The 25,231-nt window shown below is 43.1% G+C and overlaps 1 protein-coding gene across 1 annotated transcript in view; it reads left to right on the plus strand.

Moving 5' to 3' along the window:
• Positions 1-25,231, plus strand: part of LOC144691151 (uncharacterized) — a 369,111-nt gene that overhangs the window by 139,370 nt on the left and 204,510 nt on the right. The window contains exons 20-23 of the mRNA XM_078559217.1: positions 630-721; positions 13,559-13,728; positions 23,847-24,006; positions 24,729-24,808. Of these exons, the coding sequence (XP_078415343.1) occupies positions 630-721; positions 13,559-13,728; positions 23,847-24,006; positions 24,729-24,808 (502 nt within the window). The remainder of the gene's footprint in view (positions 1-629; positions 722-13,558; positions 13,729-23,846; positions 24,007-24,728; positions 24,809-25,231) is intronic.

Genomic DNA, 25,231 nt, shown 5'->3' on the forward strand with positions numbered 1-25,231 from the left:
TGCTGAGAAGTGAACATTCCAAAGCCCAAGTAACCTAAACATATATAAAAGCAAAAATAAAAACAAAAAACTGCGGATGCTGGAAATCCAAAACAAAAAATAAAAAATACCTGGAAAACCCCAGCAGGCCTGGCAGCATCGGCGGAGAAGAGTACAGTTGACGTTTCGAGTCCTCATGACCCTTCAACAGAACGGATCTGTTGAAGGGTCATGAGGACTCGAAACGTCAACTGTACTCTTCTCCGCCGATGCTGCCAGAACTGCTGAGTTTTTCCAGGTATTTTTTATTTTTTGTTTTTAACCTAAACATGTATATCAATAATGAAACTAATAAATTTGTATTTTCTCTCTACCCATTTTAAATGTACACGATATATCTTTAGTTCCTTTTCTAAAATTAATATATTTTTGCTTAGCATATTCCGACAAGGCTTAATATAGGTTTTTGAGCTAATTATATGCTTTGAACAGCAATACACTCTAACCTGATTTTAAATCGAGCACCAAAAGAGACCATATTTGTTTACTGACACGCTGTATGTAATATAACGTGTGAAGGTCAGTAAAAAGTTTTGACAGTGCCAAAATCTACTGCAGCTCATGTACCTATCCATTTGTTGTGGTTACAGCTCAAGACTTTACACAACAAATCCAAGTCGAAAGGAGGAAATTATTGGATCTCATGATCGAAGGGAAGCGAGAACTTGTAGTGAAGAAGAATGTAAGTTGGTCCTGTGCACACTTACGAGTAAGAGTGACTCACTGCTATTCAAAAATAGCTTGTTCTTCTAAATGGCAGATGGACTAATACTGGTGAGAGACAGAATCACAGAATCTCACAGTGCAGAAGAGGCCCTTCGGCCCATCATGTCTGCACCGACACATGAGATACACCTGACCTACCTACCTAATCCCATTTACCAGCACTTGGCCCATAGCCTTGAATGTTATGACGTGCCAAGTTCTCATCCAGGTACTTTTTAAAGGATGCGAGGCAACCCGCCTCAACCACCCTCCCAGGCAACCGACCCCCCACAAAAACATTGCAATGCTGTGAATTAGAATCCAGGTTCCCCAGTCACTGCCACCACCTTGAAGAAACGAGAAAAGAACCCATGACTCTTCAGCAACAAGTTTGCAGCTGTGTCTCTGGAAATAATAAGAACTAATCTTGATCACTGCCAACTATCATAACAGGATTCTGGCAGAGGAACAGAGTCGCTTGTCTCACTGAAGGACTTAATCGTATAGTTAACCAGAAACATGTGTCACTTTTTTCCCTGCATCACATCGTTTCTATATTGTATCATCAAATTCAATTTGTTAATGATCAGTCATTTTTTATTATATTGCGCTGATGGTGACCATCCAGTGTTTCATTGTAGAATTTGGAATTGAGAGAATTGGCTAGCATGGAGCAATTCAGGCTGCTTGAGTTTCTATTCTAGCATATCAAGTATTGGAACATGTATTCCCACAGGTGTAGTTTTATCTGCTTGTAAAAGGTGGTCTGTGGAACATGAAGAAAATGGTGATTGGGGCATAGGCACAATTGAGGGAAGATTAGAGGGAGATGTTCTCTGTGTTTCATTGTTCTGTACTATCAAACCTTGGCTTTGGCAGTGGCTGCCCAAAATCTCCCGCGACTAACAACCCAATCTTAATAAGCACTAAATTCACAAATAACCAAAGTTGAAAGAGTAAATTGAGAACATGGTGAACGGGGCTGAATTTTCTTGGAGCTTCTCCTGCTTTGCTGACATATCTTTATGGGATATTCAGTTTGCATCTGGTAATAAGATTTCTGTCACACTTCTGCTGAAGGTTTAATGAAGAGAATGTCAGACGCTTGGTAGTATGGAACTTGAATCTTGCTGAAAAGAAAGACATTGCCGAAGTTCATCCCCCTGCATTCATCAGGATAAATACAAGAATGCCATATTTCAAATGCGCTCAAAAACTTATACTACGGGGCGGGGTGGGGGGGAAAGGGTGCTGATTGGTCGGCAAGTCGACTCTGATTGGTGAAGGTGTTGCCATGGATAAATTATAGGCTCTCCAAGCTCCCGGTAATTCAAAAAAGGCTCAAAGCTTGAGCATATTCCTTTTGTTTGCAAAGAACAGGGTCCATATATAACGATCATTTGAAGTTTGGCATTCTTGCATTTACTCTGATGAGTGCAAGATGAAAAGCTTCAACAACATGTCTGTATTTTCAGAAATGTTGAAGAAACAATCTGAGCAAGTTAGGAAGCTGATACTTTTGATAGATGCAGTGATTTGCCGCATCCAAAGGGGAGGTATTCGTCTGACTTGATACCAATAGCATCCAGATAAACGGGTGCAACACAGAAGGAAAACCAGTCAGTCGTCCTTTATTTTCATTCTGCTCCTGACCGTACTGCATCCTAATCCTCCTATGTTTCTACACCTGAATAGCCTGTCTATACCTGAATAGGGGGCAGCAATGTAAACTATACCCAAATGAACCTGAGAGAGCCTGACACACATAATTTCTTCTATATCTCTAAAGATTTATACAGGTTTAACCTGACCTCTGTACTTCTAATTCCTCTAATGCTTGATTGGCTTTTTATTAAAATGGCTTTATTAACCTATGTTGCTTCTTTTAATGATTTCTGGATTTGTGCTCCCAGATCCCTTTGCTCCTCCAGCCCATATAGATTCTTCTTTTCCAAGTAATATGTGTTAATAAAATGCAAAGCCCCTCGCACTCAAACCAGCACTCTATTTCGATTCCCACTCCCATACCATCCTCCTCCACCCCTCTACCTACGGCTTAATGACACAATGCCGACTTCTAATCAGCTTCCTCTAAGGCAGACTGGTGGGACACCTGCTTGTGTTACTACCATCTCAGTTATGACACAGCAGCAGAAACTCACCTTTAGCTATCGATAATGACTACTGACAGAAAAAGTGTCTTTCGAGCATAATTAGGTTTCAAAATTGATCACTCCTGCTCAGAAGCTAAGATAAGTAAAAAGAATTCTGCCCCCATATACTATAACTTTTAAATTACGCCTGAAGCTTCCACTGTCCCTGACCCTTTAAGATTGCTGCTGCCTTAAAGGCCCAGGCTGCGCCTCTGTATTTCCTCTGCCTGTTCTGCAGCAGCTTCATGGTACTGAGCCTCGACAGGAAGATGGACACTGACAATGCCAGTATAATCAAAGGCATCTCTAATGTCCTCCACTCTAATACCTCCTCAACAGCTCAGGGGCAGGAAGAATGCCCCTCGTACGTTTAATATTTGTTTTATCAGATTTTCTGCAGTCACTTTATTTCCTGTTGACTGCCTGAAGCCAGGCTCATCCATTCTCGGTCCATGGCAAAATAAATAAAATTATTGTGAAATTCTTTTTCCTCTGACAATTGCATTTGAACGGATATTTAAAAGTAGATCCAGATGGGGCGAAGGAAAGCTGTAGCATCCTAAAGCATTCAGTAAGCGATTAGGGACTTGCAGCCCATCCCGATGTTAGAACCAGTAACTGATGACTTCAAGGGGCTGGAGCTCATCATTAACAGCTGGTGACTGTGCAGAGATGTAAATCCCCTGCAAACACAGGCAATCTTTGTCTTTTAAATCCTGCTGATTGGGCAGCTTTATCTAATTGTAAAAAAAAACCAACTTATTGTCGTTTCTTTTGTCTCAGTTTGAATTGCAAAGAGTATAGTTGACCCAAGCCTTCGCTTGGCTCTGTTTTGGCTCTTTGCTTGCCAGGCAGTTATTTGAGCTGAGGCTAGTGCAAAACAGGCTGTAAAAATAAAAGTTCACTTGAAAACTGTGGTCGGGATTTCCTGGAGTGCACTCATGCAGTATTTGCACTGATCTTGCCCAGGATCAGTGTCCAAATCTTCTGCTGAAATAGATGACGCAACCCTGCTCTGACACTAAGATAAAAGCAAAATACTGTGGATACTGGAAATCTGAAACAAAAACAAAAATAGCTGGAAAAACTCAGCAGGTCTGACAGCATCTACGGAGAGGAACACAGTTAACGTTTCGAGTCCGTATGACTTCATCAGAACCCTGCTCCGACACTAGTTTTGCTGAAGTGTTTCAGGAATTTTTGAGCCTTTAAATTGTGGATGTCAGAACCATGGCAGGGGGTGGGGTGTGTGGATTTCAAACTGGGTTTGGTTGCGGGTAGGAGGTTAAAACTGACAAAAATGTCAGCAAACAGGAAGCTGCCTCCAACCCGCTTGGCTTCCGCATTGAACTCGAGCAAACTAGTCTGGTTGTGCATAACCCCCTCGCAGTCAAATTATCTATTATCATGTGCTAAGTGCACAATTGGAGCGAGATTTCAACGCAGTTTTAAATTTAATGTCGTATCTGGGAGTTTCCTGCTCTCTGAAACTCACCATTGAAAGCAATCTGAGACCCCAAGGGCCACTGAGGGGCTGACTCAAACTCATGGAAATACTGCAGCCAATACTCAGTACTTACAGCTGCTCCCTTACCTGCTTATGGGAAAGAGGTTGTTCCAATAGGTTTTCTGGGAAGTTTTCAGAATCACATTTTGGATTTAGCAGTGATAATGACGGTAAAACTGTTAGCATTCCCCATCATTACTCCTCTGAAAGTGACGGTAACTTACGAAGCCCACACATGCACAGTTAAACCTGAAAATCAACCCAGACTGCAGTCAATTAGAAATCACTGATCTTTCAAGAACTTGCCCTTTCACATTATTAGTCACACTATAGAAATTCTTGAAGTTACACTTCGTTAGATGAGGTGTAAATTCAGAATTACTGCTCAGAAAAACTTTTCTCGCTCTGAACAACTAATTTTATGTTTGTAGAGTATCAAATTTCTCCATCTTGTTAAAAGTATTTTAAAATATTTTGAAAAGGTTTGTTTCTACATTAATATCACGTGGATGCCTCAATCATTTACTTTGCACTCTGTAAAATTTAAGTAAATGTGAAAAATATTCAGTGCATTTTATTTCTTGGTTTGCTGTCTATGAGAATACGTCAATGTGATTGGCTGCTTAGCCTGATTGGTGACATCAATGTTGCTGGATGCCTGGAGATCCCTCGACAGTGAAAAATTTGAACTAATGTTGGGAAAAATCCACATGACAGAGATCACTTGATCTTTGCTGAATGCTTTCTTCAAGGTCAGGGCGAGTGCCATCACTGCCATTGACTGCAAAATCTGAGCCAATTGGATGGGTGCTGCCTTCGCCACCTTGGACTGGACCTCAGGCAGGACCAATGTAACCAGCAGCATCAGCAGTAACAGGAGCAGCCTGCTGTTGACAGACCTGCAGCAGGCAGCAGAGGGGAGGAGCTTTCAGGAGGCATTACCCATGACACAGGGTGTACTGACAGAAGCTGAGTTTCCTTGACATGTTGGAACAGCTTCAGGAGGCTTAGGGTCTTGAGTCATGTGATGCCTGACATTTGCAGCCTCCTAGAAGAAGGCCTGCTGCGGCTGGACCTGGTTGGCTACGTGCAGCCAGTGCCTGTCAAAGTCAGCACTGCCTGAATTCTTCTAGGGCTCTGCTGGAGACTTAACCAGCACCTCCCAGTCGGTGGCCCACAATGCGTAAATCAGGTGACTGATGGGCTGGCAATGATCTTAACTTTGCCTGCGATGAAGTCGGTGAGAGTGAGCAGGTCCTCAGATGTGTGTCTCTGGCTGGCTTCCCAGAGGTGCAGGGTGTCATTGATTGCACACACATGGCTACTGGCACACCCCAGATCACCAAGGAGTGTTCATCAACTGCAAGGGCTTCCACTACATAAATGTGAAACTGGTGTGTAACCATAAAAAGATCTTTCTGCAGGACGTGCACAAGAATCCCAGGGAGCTGCTATGATGCTTTATCCTGTGGCAGTTCACACGCCCTGATCATTTGGAGCTGGATGTAGACTTAAGGGGTGGCTGCTAGGAGTCAAGAGGTGCCCCTTCAAACTTTGCTGATGACATCTGTGAGAATCCCAACCAATGAAGTTGAACAACATTGAGATAAGCATTGTATCCATCAGATATGTGATTGAACAGGCCACCAGCATGCTGAAATGTGCTTCAGATGTTTGGACAGATCATAAGACAGCCACAGCAGACAGGGACTCCAGAATGGTTGAGCTTTGTTGTGTTCTTCACAACAGTGAGGTTTGGACCTGCAGGAGGAACTAGGCGCACAGCACACATCGTCTGATTCCAAGTAGGGGGAATATGAAGAAGACAAGGCAAAAGGTGATGAGGATGTTGCAGTACCAGCCGTTCACATTGCTGCCCAGTATACCAGGGCTGCTCTTCACTTAGGTTGCACCAGTGGAATGATGTGAGGAGCATGTTCACCAGCCACTCATTGCCACTCACTCCTCTCCTCACCAATGCCACTGACACAAAGCAGCCCTCCAAACAAACAACCACCCTTTGCGTATCCACCCAATAGTCCCCACTAATTCATGCCATCTCATTCATCATCCAGCAAATTAGAAGTCTCCTTTCCACATAGCACCCAAGAATGAACAAGATGGAAAGGTATTGTAAAATACAAACATTTGTGATCCAACTAAAGAACAGAAGTTTCACAACACATTATCTCATACAACTGTGTGTATTCCCTTGTGCAACGAGAAAGAATTTCTCCCCCTTTTCCTCCCACTGCTACATGGTATAACCACGTGATTTCAGTAAAGATATCGATACAGGCTGCTCTGATGCTCTTGGCCATTGTCCTCTGGATTCTTTTCAGCCAGCGAGACTCCGCCAAAAACTGCACCACCTGTACTTGTGCAGGGGCAGACTCGACTGTCGGGAGATGAGGCAGGATGTTGGGGATCAATCGGTGAGAAGTATAAGTGCCTTTGAGTGGATTCTCCACTTCTAAATCTCCTTTCACCATCATCCCCCTCATGAGCCAGACCCCAGTTCATTGCTGAAACTGTGCTGGAAAACAATGTGGTCCTGTGGGGTTACATAGGATATAGAGGCCATACGGCCTAAGCAGTCCATGCTGGTATTTATGCTCCTCTTGAATCTTCTCTCATCTTTCCTCATCTGACCCTCTATTTCCTTCTCCCTCATATGCTTGTCTGGTTTTCCCTTAACCACATCTATATTATTCACTTCAACCACTCCCTGTGGTAGTGAGTTCCACATTCTTGCCACTCTTTGGGTAAAGAAGTTTCTTCTGAATTCCTGATTGGATTTCTTGGTTACTATTTTATATTGATGACCTCTAGCTCTGCTCTTCCCCATAAGGGGAAACATTCTCTCTGTATGCACTCTATCAAAACCTTTCAGAATTTTAAAGACCTCTTTTAGGTCACCCCTCAGCCTTCTGTTTTCAAGAGAAAAGAGACTCAGGCTGCAAATCCTTTCCTGATATGTATACCCACAGATACTTGGTAAAACTTTGTAACTCTTCCCTGCACCCTCTGCAGTGCCTCTATATCCATTTTATGAATGGCGACCAGAAATTCATGACGTACACCAAGATTTGTTACAGGTTTAGCATAACTTCCCTTCTTTTCAATCCTAGAAATTGAAATTTAGAAATAAAGTGTGGTGCTTGGTTATCTTCCTTTCTGGCCTTACTAACCTGTGGTGCAACTTTTAGTGATTGGTGCATTTGTACTCCAAGATCCCCTTGTTCCTCGATCCCGCCTAGACTTGCACCTTCTTCCTACTAAAATGTAAGTGCCCTCGACCCCACATAGACTTGGGCCTTATTCCTACTAAAATGTAAGTGTCTTTATAAACCTTTGTAATCCTTAGTTCAAGTGTCCTCCTTGGCTAGTTTCAGTGACCTGAGGGGAGCATCAGAGCAGGGATCTGAGCAACCTGTATCGATATCTTTACTGAAATCACGTGGTTACACCATGGAAGGAGAGGGAAGAGAAATTCTTTCTCATTGCACAAGGGTATACACACAGTTGTATGCGATAATGTGTTGTGAAATTTCTGTTCTTTAATTGGATCACAAATGTTTGTATTTTACAATACCTTTCCATCTCCACATTCCCTGACCTTAGTCTATCCTGGGGCACCTTATCAAAGGCCTTTTGAAAACCCAGATTAACCCAGATCTACTGCATTCCCATTGTCTACTCTCTCTCTTACCTCTTCAAAAATTCAATAAGGTTGGTCAAGCAAGATTTTTCATGTTGAAATCCATGCTGACTATTCATTATTATATTTCTCATTTCTGGGTGTTCTTCTATTCTCTTCTTTAGTAGAGATTCCATTATTTTTCCTACCACTGATGTTAAGCTGCTGGTCTATAATTCCCTGGACAAGTTCCGCCCCCCCATTTTTTAAATACGGGAGTTACATTAACTATTTGCCAGTGCTCTGGGACTACACCTTTTTCTAATTAATTATTAAATATGAGTAGGCTCAGGCCAAGGCTAAGGTATCTGTCATCTTATTTTAAGTGGCAGACAAATTGGCACCCAGAGTCAGCAATGTTGTTGTTAAGGTGATATGAACGCATTTCATTTCACAAATGATGTGTCACAAAGCTGGTCACTATTTTCATGCAAGAAGTGCCCTTCGACATCACTGTTCCTCATGCTTGAAGAATAATCCTCTGATCAGTTTGCAATTGTGGTCAGTGTGCTTGGAAGGTCTGTCGGTGCATCGTACATTCTCTGCTACTGCTCAGTGATTCTCCTCCTCATCGACGACCCCCCCCCACCCTCCCATCAACACCGGATTACAGCATCTGTGTCCAGGGGAACAGAGCTTGGAGAGGGCTGCAGCCGTCAATGTGGGCTTCCCACTACTCTCCCACCATTATCAGCTCTTGTTCACTTGTGAAGGGAGTCACCAGGTGAAAACCCAATTAATTGGCTACAAGGTCCTAGCAAAGTGCGAGTACCTGAGCTGGTGCATGGCCTGCATGAGTCCCCTAATTAGACACCCTCAGAAGGATTCATCTTCTCTTTGGAATTGTTATCTGTGAGGCATATGGATTCCTGCTGCACCCATGAAGGCTCTTTTGGAGAGAAAAGATATAACTTAGTCCTGTTGAGGTAAGTATTTTGCAGGTTATCATTATAAAGATGATCATATTCCACTAGCTGTTGAAATCAATCATGACATGTGGGCTGCTTATATTCAATTGTGTCATCAACTAACTGGGATATCCCCACCTTCCTATCTCCAAAGGCTGGGGACACCAAAATGCTACTGATCTCCAGTGTTTCCACTGCTGCAGGTGTTAGGTGGGAAATTTCTGGAGGACCGCCTCCGGTTCTCTCCCTCGTCCTTGTGTTCTGTGTTCTCATCTCCCACAACAGGGAAAGAACAGATCTATGTATGAGTATAGTGACGTGTTCATCCTGTGTATTTGGTTCTATGTATGAGTATAGTGACGTGTTCATCCTGTTCATTTGGTGAGGGTGAATATCAAGGAGGTATGTAAAGTTACACAAGGATGACGATGAATGGAGTGGTGAATGAACAGATGGGGTTGTGAAGAAGTGCATAGAAAGTAAAACATGGCTGTGCTTACAAGGTAAGTAGGTGTGGGGAGTAAGTAGACTTGAAGAGGCAGAGTGCGGGAATGAGGTGATGTGCACAGCAGCATATAAATGAATATGCAACTGTACTTGCTTTTCCTGACTTGGTTAGATCATTAAAGGACTTCATGCACTGAATCCAGGAATGTGACACAACGTTCTAACTGTTGACCACCTGGGTCACATCCAGCCACACCTTTTTTATGGCAGTAGCAGGTATCTTCCTCCCATTGCTGGGGAAGACTATCTCTCCAGCTCCTCACAACAGCAGCACATCAAAATAGATGTCATTGAAGCTGGGTGCAGCCTGTGAGCATCTGGAGTCCATTGTCACATCTCTCTTGCTCCAACTAAATTCCTTCTTAAGCTTGTCTCTTTAAATACTGCAGTTGAGATCATGACATGTGAGTGTTCATCGCTCTCATTGCCGTGCAATCAATGCCAACCTCATAAGGACAATGTTAAAGGGGTGACTGCATTGAAATGGCATTGAGACAGGTGTTGACCTCCCTGCCCAATATCGGACACCCTTGCTCTCCCAACACATCTCTGAGTAAATATCAGGACCATAATTTTGCCTGCAACAGATGAATAGATTAGAGCCTACATTGAGGCTACCAGACAAGGTATTTGTTCTGCTATTCAACAATGATGACTTGCCTTTCTGTGGCTGCCTTAATATTAACAAAATGTTGGAAGGTGCTTTATAGATGTACAGTAAAGTCCTGCTGTTCATAAGGGTTACGTTCCCGCAAAACCTCTCAAATGGCGAAATCGCGAAGGAGGAACATACTTTTCAAGGGAACTCAGTTGAATAGGTTCCAGCAATGTGAGGGCAACATTGGTTTGGGCAGTTACAGTACTCTACAATAATCTGTGTTTCTCTTCACTTCACTGAAGCTGTTAGACCTGCTGTCTATATTCCATGTTTTTGGTTTTTCTTTCCCACTTCCAGCACTGGCAGTTTTATTCGGAACCCATTTAAAAATTGCAGTCACTGAAAAAGAGAGAAACCCAGGGCCGACAAGGGGTAAATATATCCTGGAAAATCCCTCTCTGATCCCCCCCGACCCCCTCAGGTCATTGAAACCAGCCAAGGAGGTCACATGAACCAAGGATTACAAAGGTTTATAAAGACACTTACATTCTGTTTAATGTGAGTTTTGTCCTTGGCAGGAACTCTTGCAGAGTCAGCACCTAACACACCAGCCTGTACTATATTCCAGAGCCTCACTACCCCCTGAGAAAAGACAAATCACCTAATACCCAGTCTATTCCTACTCTCTCATAGTAAATTAACTGAGCTCACACTCGAGCTGTGCTCAGAGGGTGTACCTGTCAGAGAATCAGTGCAGAGATTTGGACATTTCAAACGCGGCTAAGCGAACATTACTCATGTGATGGCTGATGCGGTGTACAAAGCGCGGGTAAGTGAAAACGTGAACAAGGAAGTCCTGATTATATATAATCAGAAGAAAAAAATGATGTTGCGCCAAAGAATAAGAGACTAAGAGGGATACAAGTGGGACAGTAGGCACTGAAGGTGAACACTGAAACAGGAGTGGGAGGCAGGGATGCAAAGGGTTTTAGGAAAGGTCTTCTGGATTTGTGAGTAGGGGGATTTGGGTACAGCATTTTTGGTAGGGCCCAAAAGCAATTGCAATGATATTCCCAATATAGTGTTGGAGGAAATAGTGGGCTCATTCATGTTGTAGTCCAACAAGCCAATTGGTGAAGGATAGAACTGGAGCCAATATTTACACACTTTTATAACCATTTATTTATAGAGTTACACATTACAAGTATTCATCTGCAAGCCCAACAGCCACAATTTTAGTTTGTATCTTTTTATAGGAGCACAAGTGATCCCCAGTTAATGCCCACCACCTGTATACAATTAAATATAATTAATTTACAATTAATAATTCGATATGGGATGCCCAACAATTTGATAACACAGAGATGTGGAAGGGCGGTGGAGGGGAAAAGCTTGGGCCTGAATTTTCATGGAGATGGAAGGGCTCTGCACTTCAGACAAAATGGTGTCAGAGCTCTGATTCCAGAGGTCACACCCCTGAAGCCAGCACCCACCATTTATTTTCATTTTCACAGTGGTGGGGAGGGGGGTAACAAACATGTAAAAGTGCAGCTGCCTTCAAACAGATCCAATTTTCTTTGCTGGTATTTGCAAAACATGACTTGTGGGCTTTAGACATTTGAGGAAAAGGTTTAAAGCTGCCGTAGTTATTTGGAGAGGTCAGGCACTCCTGTTGGAGAGGTCTGGTACCCCTTTTGGGATTGTTAAGAGTAGACATGAATGTGTGTAAAAAGTAGATGAGCTCTATGAACTGTCATGCTATCAAGTCATTTATTTCCCCAGGCCCTTTAAATTTTTGTAAAAAAAGAAAATCCAGCCTGTGGTTGAAAAAAAATCATTGCTTGCTATTTCACTGTGTGTTGACATAAGGATTAGTGCTGTTGACTGCTTCTACAACCTATCATCATAGTGGGGGTCCTGTAAGTTCACAGTTTGATGGACAGCTCCAAGTGGTTATAAAGGGATTAGCTATCTTTGGTGTGGGTCTCTGAATACAAATATTTGTTTTCATGAAGGTTTAAGTACTTGAAGACATTTAAATGTTATCAATGAGATTTTTTTAATATAGTGAAGTCTGCAATAGGCACTTAGAACTTTATTGTATTTCATCTCACCATGGCTCCTGAGGTCTGCCCATGGTGGATACTGGGTGAGTTGGCATAGAGGGTGTAAGGGAGGTGGGTGGGGGCCATGGATTGGTAAAAGTTTGCACTAAGTTGGCATAGGGGCTACAAAGAGCCATGGGGATGAGTGGAGTGCATGGGTTGGCATGGAGTTGGGGCATGGGAAGTTATGGGGTGGGGGGGTGAGGGGGTATGAGGGGTTAAGGCCAGAGGGCTGTTTTTTGTTTTGTTGTTTTTATTGTAACTGGGACAAAGACCCAGAGCACCAAGGCAGACCATTTAAACAGCCTGCTTGAACACCTGGCAGTCCTTGTGGCTGTCTCTGAACTCTTTCCAGGGCTGGGGGACCCAGAATGAAAATCCGAACATTTGGGCCACTTTCTCCCGAGTTGGGTTTGCGGAGTCGTGAATTTTCCTGATTCTGTGCTCCCAATTCGGGAGCGAAAATTCTGCCCTGGGTGTCAAGAGTGTCTATGTGGAAGGTGACTCCATGTCTGCAAATGGTATTGCCAAGGGGCAGCATTCAGATGAAGAAGATGAAGCCAAGGATAGATCCTTGAGGAACACTGGGGGTAATGTTCTGGCGGGCAAGAAAAGAAGCCATTATTGGGAAGCCATATCTACAATTGGATAGGTAAGGATAGAATCAAGCAAGAGTAGTTCCAATGGGTTGGGGCAGTGAATTCCATATTCATTGTTTCAATCTGCATCTATTTGGAGCTCTAGGTCTTCCAGAATCTACTCTGCTAATGTTCTGTGCACTGATGCTGCAGAGAAACAACAACACAAAGTTGCAATGGTTGGGGAAGAGCCACCAATGCAGAAACATTATTGCTTGGCAAACGGTCGGTCCAGATGCCTTCAGAAAAATGGTGTCTGGCTAGTGGTGCTTGAATTGAGCTGCCAATGCTGCCATCTCTGGAGAAGCAAGATAAATGATCTCTTTAGGTGGTTCTGGCAGTTGTAGAGACAGTAAGTCCGCTGCAAACATCGTTGCTGACATCAGAGCTGCTGTTTGCAGCACCAGTACAGTGTAATTGGGTCATTAGTGGTCTGAATTACTCGGTTTAGTTCCTCCATTTACTAATACACTACATGTGTAGCATACGTTTACTGAATCTTCACTTTATTATGTGTGATTTCACAGCTTCCACTCATGACAAAAGTACCTAAAACATTCCCTTCAATAACATTACCCTTGCTGTAGCATACATTTGGTGAGCTTTATGAAGATGATGCCCTGCTAATGATCTGTTCCCAAGTTTTATGTATTCCGCCTACACACTATTTAAAAATGACATTTTGTTTCCCTTTGCAGTCTCCAGACAAATTGGATGGCAGATTTGTTCCGAAATGTCATATCCCTTGGGAACCTCTGGTCCTGCATTTCCACTCTCGGGCCCTGCTGAAGCATCTGTTATGCTAATAAAACGCGACAAAGGACTTCAGCAATATCTGCTGGAGGCAGCATATTCCTACGTTACACAGGTATCTCTTCCTTCCTGTACGGGGCAAAAAAAGGGAATAAGTGGACCCAAGGAGCTTTAAGCCCAAAATTAGCTGTGCAGCTGCATTGAAGGTAATTACATTTAATCAATGCATGCCTCACCACGTTAGTCACTGCAGCAACTGGAGTGAAGCATTCAGCTGCTGCCTTGGCAAGTGAAACACCGCAGGTACTTCTACTAGCCTTCCCATTATTAATTCTAAAGATAGAGGTGTCCAGAGAATTTAAATGAGCTAGTTAAGCGATTTGAACCATAAATGAATTAGGAACTCAATTCTAAGAACAGCGTTTTGCTGTTAAACCAGATTGTAAATTTTAATGCAATTTGTATAAAAATATAACTTGGCAACACATACATTCTGCCCTGACATCCATTCAGATTACCAACCATGTACGTTTCCAAACCTGACAAAATGGCCCCGGTATAAGTGGGAATATGGAGAGGGTCCAGCTACTGGTCAAAAACTCAGCAAGTCCAATCACCTAGAGGCCCAAGTGACCTTAACAACAGGGCTTCATTGAAATCAAATGCTGCAGTCTCGCACCCTATGGCTGGCCATATTGACCACCTGGCCAGCGGGTGGGAGAGTAAACAAGCAGTAGGAGGTCACAGCCAGGGTCACATGGTAACAATTTCTGGCAACGAATAACAAAAAAAGGACCTTGCATTTAAATGGCACCTTTCATGACCACTGAACATCTCGAAGCACTTTACAGCCAGTGAAGTACATTCTGAGGGAGTGATGCACCTCTGTCAGTGCAGCACTCCCTCAGTGCTACGTTGGAGTGTCAGCCTTGATTTTTGTGCTCAAGTCCTGGAGCGGGTTTTGAACCCAGAACCTTGTAGCTTAGGAGTAGGAGTGCTACCAATGGAGCCACAACTGGCACTGACAATGGGGGGAAAAAAGATTGCTACCATGATTGGAACCTTAAATAAAGCAGGTCAACATAGGGACACAGCAGGATTGCACTGGAGGGGGTGCAGAGGAGATTCACCAGGATGTTGCCTGGGATGAAACATTTAAGTTATGAAGAGAGGTTGGATAGACTTGGGTTGTTTTCATTGGAGCAGAGAAGACTGAGGGGCGACCTGATCGAGGTGTACAAGATTATGAGGGGCATGGACAGGATGGATAGGGAGCAGCTGTCCTCCTTAATTGAAGGGTCAGTCACAAGGGGACATAAGTTCAAGGTGAGGGGCAGGAGGTTTAGGGGGGATGTGAGGAAAACCTTTTTTACCCAGAGGGTGGTGACGGTCTAGAATGTGCTGCTTGGGAGGGTGGTGGAGGCGGGTTGCCTCACATCCTTTTAAAAAATACCTGGATGAGCACTTGGCACGTCATAACATTGAAGGCCATGGGCCAAGTGTTGGTAAATGGGATTAGGTAAGTACGTCAGGTGTTTTTCACGTGTCGGTGTAGACTCGATGGGCCGAAGGGCCTCTTCTGCATTGTGATTCTGTGAAAGTGGAATGGGCAGGGATAACTGACACATGTTATTTTAACTGCATTTAACTGAAAGGGAGTAACTTAGAACACTTACAATCACCAGGGAAAGAGTACTGAGAAAACTATTAGAACTAAAAGCTGACAAGTCCCCATGGACCCCATTCTAGGTCTTAAAAGAAATAGTTGCTGAGATAGTTGATGCATTGGGTTTAATTTTCCAAAATTCCCTAGTTTCTGGAAAGGTCCCATCAGATTGGAAAATAATGAATGCAAATCCTCTATTGAAGATAGGAGAGTGATAGAAAGCAGGAAACTACAGGCCAGTAAGCTTAACATCTGTCATAGGGAAAATGCTGGAATCTATTTTCAAGTTATAGCAAGGCACTTAAAAAATCTCAATGCAATCAGGCAGAGTCAACATGGTTTTGTGAAAGGGAAACCATGTTTGACTAATTTATTAGAGTTATTTGAGGAAGTAACAAGCAATATGGATAAAGGGGACATGCAGATGTGGTGTACTTAGATTTCCAGAAGGCATTTGTCAAAGTACTGCATCAAAGGTTAATACATAAAATAAGAGCTTATGGTGTAGGGGGTAACCTAATAGCATGGGTAGAGGGTTAGTTCGATAACAGGAAACAGAGGAGGCATAATTGGGTCATTTTCAGGTTGGCAAGATGTAATAAGTGGAGTGCCACAGGGATCAGTGCTGGGGCCTCAACTATTTGCAATCTATATAAATGACTTGGGTGACAGGACCGAATGTATGGTTGCTAAATTTGCTGATGACACTAAGATAGGAGAGTAAGTTGTGAAGAGGACATAAGGAGTTTGCAAAGGGACATAGAAAGGTTAAGTGAGTGGGAAAAAATTGGCAGATGGAGTATAATGTGGGAAAATGTGAACTTGTCCACTTTGGCAGGAAGAATTAAAAAGCAGCATATTATTTAAATGGAGAGAGATTGCAGAACTCTGAGCTACAGAGGGATCTGGGTGTCCTGGTACAGGAATCAGGGAAAGTTAGTATGCAGGTACAGCAAGTGATTAGAAAGGCAAATGGAATGTTGTTGTTTATTGCACAGGGGAATAGAATATAAAAGTAGGGATGTTTTGCTACGGTTGTTCAGGGCATTGGTGAGACCACATCTGGAGTACTGTGTACAGTTTTGGTCTCCTTATTTAAGAAAGGATATAATTGTATTAGAAACAATTCGATGTACGTTCGCTCGACTGATTCTGGAATGAGGGGATTATGCGATGCAGAAAGATGGCACAGGTTGGGCCTGTATCCGTTTTAGTTTAGAAGAATGATAGGTGACTTTATTGAAACCTATAAGATCTGTGAGGAGACTTGACAGGGTGGATACTGAAAGGCTGTTTCCCCTTGTGGGAGAGACTAGAACTAGGGGACACTGTTTAAAAATAAAGGGCCTCCCATTTAAGATGGAGAAGAGGAGAATTATTTTCTGAGGGCCATATGTTATGTGAAGTTATATGCTTCGGTGTGAAAAACAGAAAAACAGAATGGTGATATATTGTGAAATGTGGATGTACAAAGGGATCTGGGTGTCCTTGTACACAGTCAATGAAAGTAAACAGGCAGGTGCAGCAAGCAATTAGGAAGGCAAATGGGCTTTCATTGCACGAGGATTTGAGTTCAGAAGTAGTCTGACTGCAGTTATACAGGGCCGTGGTGAGACCACACCTGGACTATTGCATGCCTAAGATAGGATATACTTGCCATAGAGGGAGTGCAGCGAAGATTCACTAAGCTGATACTGGGGATGGCAGGACTGTCGTACAAGGAGAGATTGGTTCGACTGGGCCTGTGTTGACTAGAGTTAATAAGAATGAGAGGGGATCTGATTGAAACGTATAAAATTGTAACCGGGCTAGACAGACTAGAAGCAGGGAAGATGTTTCCCCTGGCTGGGGAGTCTAGAACCAGGGGCCACAGTCTCAGGATACGGGGTAGGCCATTTAGGACTGAGAGGAGGAAATATTTCTTCACTCAGAGGGTGGTGAACCTGTGGAATTCTCTACCACAGAAGGCTGTGGAGGCCGGGTCACTGAGTATATTCAAGAAAGAAATTCTTGAACAAGAGTGACATCATAAGACAGCGCGAGAGAGCGGCAGAGAGATCAGAACCAGCGCGAATGTGGGGAAGCTTCAAAAAGTGACGTCAGCACAAAGGTCAGAGCTGATTGGTGGGTAAGTGTTTTTCTCCAGTATAAATTAGATTAAGCTAAGGAAAGGTAAGGGTTCTAGTTTTTATTTAAAGTACATAAACAATTTAACATTTTTTTACTGTATTTAACTTAAAGTAAGGGTTTGTTTTTCAACTAGAGGCATGGCAGGGCAGCTCAGTACCGTGTTATGTACCACCTGCAACATGTGGGAAGTCTTAGACGCTGCTTGCGCTCTAACTGACCACGTGTGCAGGAACTGCCACCAGCTGTAGTTACTTGAGCTCTGAGTTTCGGAGCTTGAGCAGCAGCTCTAGGCACTGAGGTGCATCCGTGAAGCTGAGAGTTTCATGGATAGCACGTTTTTAGATGTGGCCACCCCACAGCTTAAGGAAGTGCACACAGAGAGGGAATGGGTGACCATCAGTCAGAAGAAAGGCGTCAAGATACCTCCAGGGTGCATCTCGCTCGAGAACCATTTTTCTGTGTTGGAAAACGGTGAGAGTGACGCTTCCTCTGGGGAGTGCAGCTATGCTCATGGCACTGTGAGTGGCTCAACTGCACAGGGGGGGGAGGAAAAAGAGGGGAAGAGCAATAGTGGTAGGAGACTCGATGGTAAGGGGAACAGACAGGCGTTTCTGCGACCATGGACATGACTCCAGGATGGTATGTTGCATCCCTGGTGCCAGGGTCAAGGATGTCACTGAACGGCTACGGGGCATTCTAAAGGGGGAGGGCAAAACAGACAGAGATCGTGGTACATATTGGTACCAATGACATAGGTAGAAAGAGGGATGAGGTCCTGCAAGCAGAATTTAGGGAGCTAGTAAACAGATTGAAAAACAGGACCTCAAAGGTAGTAGTCTCTGGATTACTTCTGGTGCCACCTGCTAGTGAGTATAGAAATAAGAGGTTAGTCCAGATGAATGCGTAGCTGGAGAGATGGTGCAGGAGGGAGGGCTTTAGATTTCTGGGACATTGGGACCGTTTCTGGGGGCAGTGGGGCCTGTACAAGGCGGACGGGTTGCACCTGAACCGGAATGGGACCAACATCTTTGCGGGGAGGTTTGCTAGTGCTGTTGGGGAGGGCTTAAACTAACTTGGCAGGGGGTTGGGATCCTGGGAGGAGGTTCAACAGGAGGAGGTGCACAGCGAAAATTAGAAGAGAGAGCAAGTGAGTCTGGAAGGCATAGAAATTATAGGCCACAAGGGAGTTTGGCAAGGTTGGATGGTATTTATTTTAATGCAAGGAGTCTGACGAATAAGGCAGATGAGTTGAGGGCACAAATTAACACATGGAAGTATGATGTCATTGCTGTCACAGAGACATGTTTGAGAGAGGCACAGGATTGGCAGCTCAATATTCCAGGATATAGGGTCTTCAGGCGAGACAGGGAAGGAGGTCAAAGAGGAGGGGGTATCACAATATTGATCAAGGAATCAATTACAGCAGTAAGGAGGGATGATATCTTAGAAGGCTCCTCAAATGAAGCCATATGGATAGAACTGAAAAACAAAAAAGGAGCAATCACATTGCTGGGAATGTACTATAGGCCCCTAAACAGTCAGAGAGAAATAGAAGAGCAGATATGTAGGCAAATTTCAGAGAAATGTAAAAATAATAGGATAGTTATAGTGGGGGATTTCAACTTCCCCAACATTAACTGGGTTAGTGATAGTATGGTAGGCTTAGAGGGAGCAGAATTCTTAAAATGCATCCAGGAGAGCTTTTTAAGCCAGTACGTAGAAGGTCCTACAAGAGAGGGGGCAGTCCTGGACTTAATTTTAGGAAATGAAGCCAGGAAAGTGGTAGAGATATCTGTGGGGGAGCATTTTGCAGATAGCGATCAGAACTCCATTAGATTCAAGGTTGTTATGGAAAAGGACAAGGATGGGCGAGAAATCAGAGTTCTAAATTGGGGAAGGCTGATTTTAGTAAGATCAGTTATGATTTGGCCAGAGTGGACTGGGAGCAGCTACTTTTAGGTAAATCTGTGTCAGAGCAGCGGGACTCATTCAAGGAGGAAATAGGGAGATTACAGGGCCAACATATTCCAATAAAGACAAAGGGCAGGACCAACAAATCCAGGTAACCCTGGATGTCGAGGGATAAACAGGATTGGAAAAAGAGAAAAAGGGAGGCTTATGGCAGATACTGAGGGCTCAAAACAGCAGAAGCCCGAGAGGAGTATAGAATGTGTAGGGGGGGAGCTTAAAAAGGAAATTAGGAGAGCAAAAAGGGGACATGAGAAAGCATTGGCAGGTAAAGTAAAGGAAAATCCAAAGTTATTTTACAAGTACATTAAGAGTAAGAGGATAACTAGGGAAAGAGTAGGGCCCATTAAGGGCCTTAGTGGTAATTTGTGTGTGGAGTCGGAAGATGTAGGCAGGGTTCTAAATGAATACTTTGTGTCGGTGTTCACAAGTGAGAGGGACAACGTGGGTATGGAAATCAGGCAGGACTGTGATATAATTAATGAACAAAGCTGTTGCTTTTTAACTGTTTGCAGAATTGGGACAATATCTGCCTGGACACATTGATGTTTATGAAAATGTAGATTTGAGTAAACCAGTGAACAAGAAAGTGGTAAAGAAACTTTCTGCCATTTTTTACCCTAACTTTAAGCCATACTTCGATTTATTTATGAAAATTAACAAAAATAAAATGCACAGTCCATCTTGACTTTAGTGCTCACACCTGTGAATTAATTGATGAATAAAGGGCAGCATTGCTAATTCTCACTGGCAGCAGTTTTCATTTCCACAACACAGCTGCACCAGCTACTGCCTGCTATTTCACTTTGAAGGCGAGGACAGCATCGGAGTGCAGCACAGGAATTCTGCAAACAATTTGCAGAACAGTTGCTTGGTAGTACAGAATTTGAATATTGCCAAAGCTTTCAGTCTTGCATTCATCAGGACAAATGCAAGAATACCAAATTTTAAACACTCACAACAATACATACAACAAGAGAAAAGGATGCTGATTGGTTGGCAAGTCGACTCTGATTTGCTGAGGCGTTGCCAGGGAGAAAGCAATAGGGAACTACAGGCCCCTCAAGCTCCTGGGTAATTCAAAAAAGGTGCAAGGCTTGAACATATTCCTTTTGTTTGCAAAGAACGGGTCCCTGCATTTGGATGTATGTTGCTTCTAGCAAGCGTAAATGAGACTCATTATGGGCTTGACGGATTTGGTGGTTAGTTATTAGCACATTCAGGATTGTTTAAGTGCTGCCCAATCACAGAATCACACCTATCAGCGGGCATTTTGGGGTTTTGCAAGCGTTGGAAAAATTTAAGCAACATGTCCCACTTTTCAACAATAATTTGCAGAACCATCTACCTTGAAAAGCTAATTTCTCTGAATGCATACAGCTCCCTGGACCTGATAAAAGTGTGAAGGTGGAGTTTCAGGTTTAGACTCAGACCGAAATTCCCACTAAAAGTCAATGGACTTTTTGCTGGTTGACCAAATTTTCTGTCTTGCCCGTAATGGCGTGACCAGAAAATCCCGACCTCAGAGTCAGCAAAGGGGCATAGATAGATTAACATGCAAGGACAGTCAACTATCCAGATTTCATTGAGTAACATTGAAGGTCACCACCTGGATCTGTCCAGGCACACTCAGGGATATAAAGGAGCTGGTCGCTACATATTGTAGCAAGGAGGTCATTGAAACTCTGGGCTGAATTTTACCATGATATTTGAGATTTCACTGCCAGGGCCAAAAGCGGAAGACCACCCTGCTTAGCTGGGCAACAGGACCCAGAGAGACATCTTCCGGTGGTGGCCAATGAAGTGGCTGCAGCCCCTATTAAGGACAGTGGCACACCCCAAAGAGTTGCCGCCCAATAAGAGGACCAGCTGCTCAGCAGCTCAGCCACATCGATGGTGATAAGAAGAGCCTGGTGATGCTGGGGCTAGGCTGGCAGACTCCAGAGATTGATGGGAGTGCCTGTTGGACAGGTGGTGCTGTTGGTACAGGGCAGCCAGCAAGAGTGGCCCTTGCCACTGGGTACCCAAAAAGAGCCCCTCCCTGGAGCCTGCTGGAAGCTGCCACGTTTCACAGCACAGTCTCCCCTTACGACGGCGGGCATCCTCAATGTGGGAAAAATGCCTGCGGGGGCAGAAAGTGGTCCTTATTTAATTGGCTCTGTTAGGCTCCAAGCAGGTGGTTTATCTGTCAACTTTCCCACTGCTGGAAAAATGGCAGATCGGCAGGAAGTTATCGGGTACACCACCCGACTCCTTCCCACACTGTCTTGTTAGCCTTCGCACCTTCAAGCCATCCCCAAAGGCCTGGTAAAATTCCAATCTTTATTTTTGCCGTGTACCTGCCTATGTGTGCCAAAAGCACCAACAAATCTAAGACCACACGCTGCCCCTTTCATCTTTAAAGGTTCCCACTAGATTTCTTAATTTCAAATTGGCGGGCAGATCATTTTCTTTGAAAACAATAAATGGAGCCCAGCAGCATTTAAATAAATATTTGCTACAATCAAAAAGGTGCAAATCAGACACGTGTCTTAATGAATTGCAACATGTTTATATTTAAATTGAGTGGTTTGACCCCTCCCTCAGTGAAATGCTTGCCAACTGACCGACTAATCACCAAAGCTATTTGTTGAGTTTAGCTGGAATGTTATTTTTGTGAATGAGCTGCGTTGTAATCCCTTATGCAATAGGACAGCAAAAAAAGGCCAATATCAGGCTAAATAACCTTGAACTTTGCATTCACGCTTATTAAGCTATCCTCAGTGGGCTCCATAACTAGTAAATCCATTTAAAATGATTGTTGAAATGTTAGAGATGCCAAAGTTCAACTTCAGCAGGGTGTAAAAGACATGGTAGCAGGTCAGCCACTCATTAGACACCCCATCCGATCTTTCCATTGGCTACAATGGTGTTGTAGTGTAAATGGGCAGCCTTGCTGTTGCCAGAGTGCCAACAAGCACCTCGTGGTGGTTTTCTCTGACTGCATTTCATTTGTAGGCTTTTTCTCCATGATCTACATCAATAGATATTTGTATTTTTTTCAGGTGCCTAGAATTTTCACTAAGAAGATTGTGACTGAAAGTGAAACACTTTGACTAAAATTACTCAAAAATTAGAAATTAGAATCAGAAATTACTCAAAAGCACAACAAAATTGTCTTTTAAAATTAAAGCAAAGTACTGTGAATGCTGGAAATCTTGGGGGGTAAGAAACAAAAGTGCTGGGAGCACTCGGCATTTATATTAACATTTACGTTTTTTTTTAAATTCACTTACGGGATGTGGGCATTGCTGGCTAGGCCAGCGTTTTTATTTCCCATCCCTAATTACCCTTGGAAGATGGTGGTGAGCTGCCTTCTTGTACCTCTGCAGTCCATATGGTGTAGGTACGCCCATAGCGCTGTAAGGGAGGGAGTTCCAGGATTTTGACCCAGCGACAGTGAAGGAATAGTGATATATTTCCAAGTCAGGATGGTCAGGGGCTTGGAGGGGAACTTGCAGGTGGTGGTGTTCCCATGCATCTGTTGCCCTTGTCCTTCTAGGTGGCAGAGGTCGTGGACTTGTACACTTTACAGTCATTAAGCAATAAATTTAAGCTAATTTGAGGGCAGTCTACACAATCCAATGTGATGCTAATAAAAACAGAAAATGCTGGAAAAACTCAGCAGGTCTGGCAGCATCTGTGGAGAGAGAAAGAGTTAACATTTAGAATCCAATACGACTTCTTCAGAATGTTAAGCTTGTAATGCATTTTCATTCCTCCTCATTTACGGATGCATTTTATTTTCAATAAAATAGTTGTCCGTACACGTTTCACCCAGCCTCTAACAAAAGGATAAAATAAACTAGGAGATGAATTCTTGCTCTGATTGAGTAGGCTGGGAAACATTCTTACTCCTACATCCAGCTGTCAAGGTCGAAAGACCATTTTATATGCATAATCTCCGAGGAAATATTCCCAACATTAAGCAAAAGGAGCGATAGTAAAAAATGAGGATACATTTGAACTTTGTATCCCTGCTTACTAATCTATCCTCAATGAGCTCCATAACTAGTAAATTCATATAATTATAATTACTGAAGTGTTGGATTAATAATACTGGATTGGTAGTTAGTCATTGGGGGATGAAATTCATATCGGTGTTTGTTTTGGAGAGATGATTGTAGTAATCAGCTGAGGCTTTTAATTTACTGTTTTCCATAATTGTTTATGTAGCTTGAATTTGTATAAATGTAATTTTTAAAGGATTTAAAAGTAAATAAGCTGGCAAAACTTAAGCAACAATTAAAAATAATGCAATCATTTTAACATTTCTGTGAGCAATTTACTCAACAGTATTGATGCCAACTCTATTTGAACACTCTGCTAGCACTTCTGCTGGTAGGCGTTTTTCTAAATATTGCCTTAACACACAGAACAGCTCAGCTCTACACAGCAGACAACCTGACAAATGCATTTTTCTCTTTCAGAAGAACAGCTGGTTTCCCACTGAAGCTGTACTGCATTTTTTTATGGGAACCCCGCAGTCAGTTATCAACAGGGATGTAGCCATTGATTTTCAGCTGAACTACTCAAAGAGAAAACTGTCAGCGAAAATTGTTCATCCAAAGAAAGCAATAAAAATCGATGGTAAGCTGTGTTGTGTGGCTTCAAGTTTATGGAACTCTTGAAGTTTTGCATAAGCAAAATGAGTAATGACGTCTAATGGAAGCATTAATGGAAGCATGGTCCTCACCGTGATAGTGGATTGATTAAAAGGCCATATTCAAAGGGACTTCCCTGATAGCTCCCATTTTCCTAATGTTTCAGGCCAATGACCTTTCATCAGGATGCTGACGGAAGGTCACAGACCAGAAACGTTAACTCTATTTCTCTCTCCACAGATGCTGCCAGACCTTCCGAGTACTCCCAGCATTTTCTGTATTTATCTCAGATTTCCAGCCTCTGCAGTATTTTGCTTTTGTTTGGTGGGGCAATTTACTAAGGCGTTAAATAAAGGCAAGCTATTGTTGTTGAGCCAAATGTTTGTCCAGTTCCTTTTTGAAATTAATTGACATTCCCTCTAATTACTTATATTGGATGAAAGCTAGGTTATAATACTGTGCAATATCCTCACAGGAGGCCGCTATTGCTTATTGTGTGCTTCATTCTGGGCAGGTTGCCATTACTGTGGCTGAATTCCATTCCCCACCTATACAATAAAGCTTTCAATAGATCCGGGATCAGCAAAAAAGAAATTCTTGTTTTCCCATAGGCAGCATGCTCTGGAAAGTTTTACAACACAGCTGTAGTCATATTTGTACATGTGTTACATAAGCATGCGATTAATGCTCTTGATTTTGATTTTGCAGGAGAGATTAGAAAAATGAAACACTCCCGCACAGGACTGCTGGAAGTTCTCATAGATGACAAAGACTTGTATTACATTAAGGTATAATTGGCAAGTAACTCACAAGAATGTCTATCCATGTTACAATATATTTGTGGCACGCGTTCCCCTGATGTGTTAATGTGGCTAGTTATTATTGCTCCTTTCAGAGACCTAAATCTGCAACATTACAGCATTAACAATTTGTAACAGTCACTCCATACTCCAATAGTCTGTTGTTGATCGCTGCTGCAGGTTTTGTGGACATTTTGATTATGTTCTGATTTTGAGGGAGCTGCACATGTTTTCATCCCATCTTCAAAGTGGGTGCAGTACGGCAGTATGGAATTTCATGTCAACGAATATCAGAGGACTTTGCACTCAGATTTCCTCTAACAGCGCTGTGTGTTGTTCTTGAAACAAAGTGGTCCCCATAAAAAAAAGTCTGGTACCACTGTTCCCAACTGCCGTTCAGGTATGAAAGGG

This window comes from Cetorhinus maximus, chromosome 15 (assembly GCF_964194155.1).
Source record: "Cetorhinus maximus chromosome 15, sCetMax3.hap1.1, whole genome shotgun sequence".
NCBI lineage: Eukaryota > Metazoa > Chordata > Chondrichthyes > Lamniformes > Cetorhinidae > Cetorhinus > Cetorhinus maximus.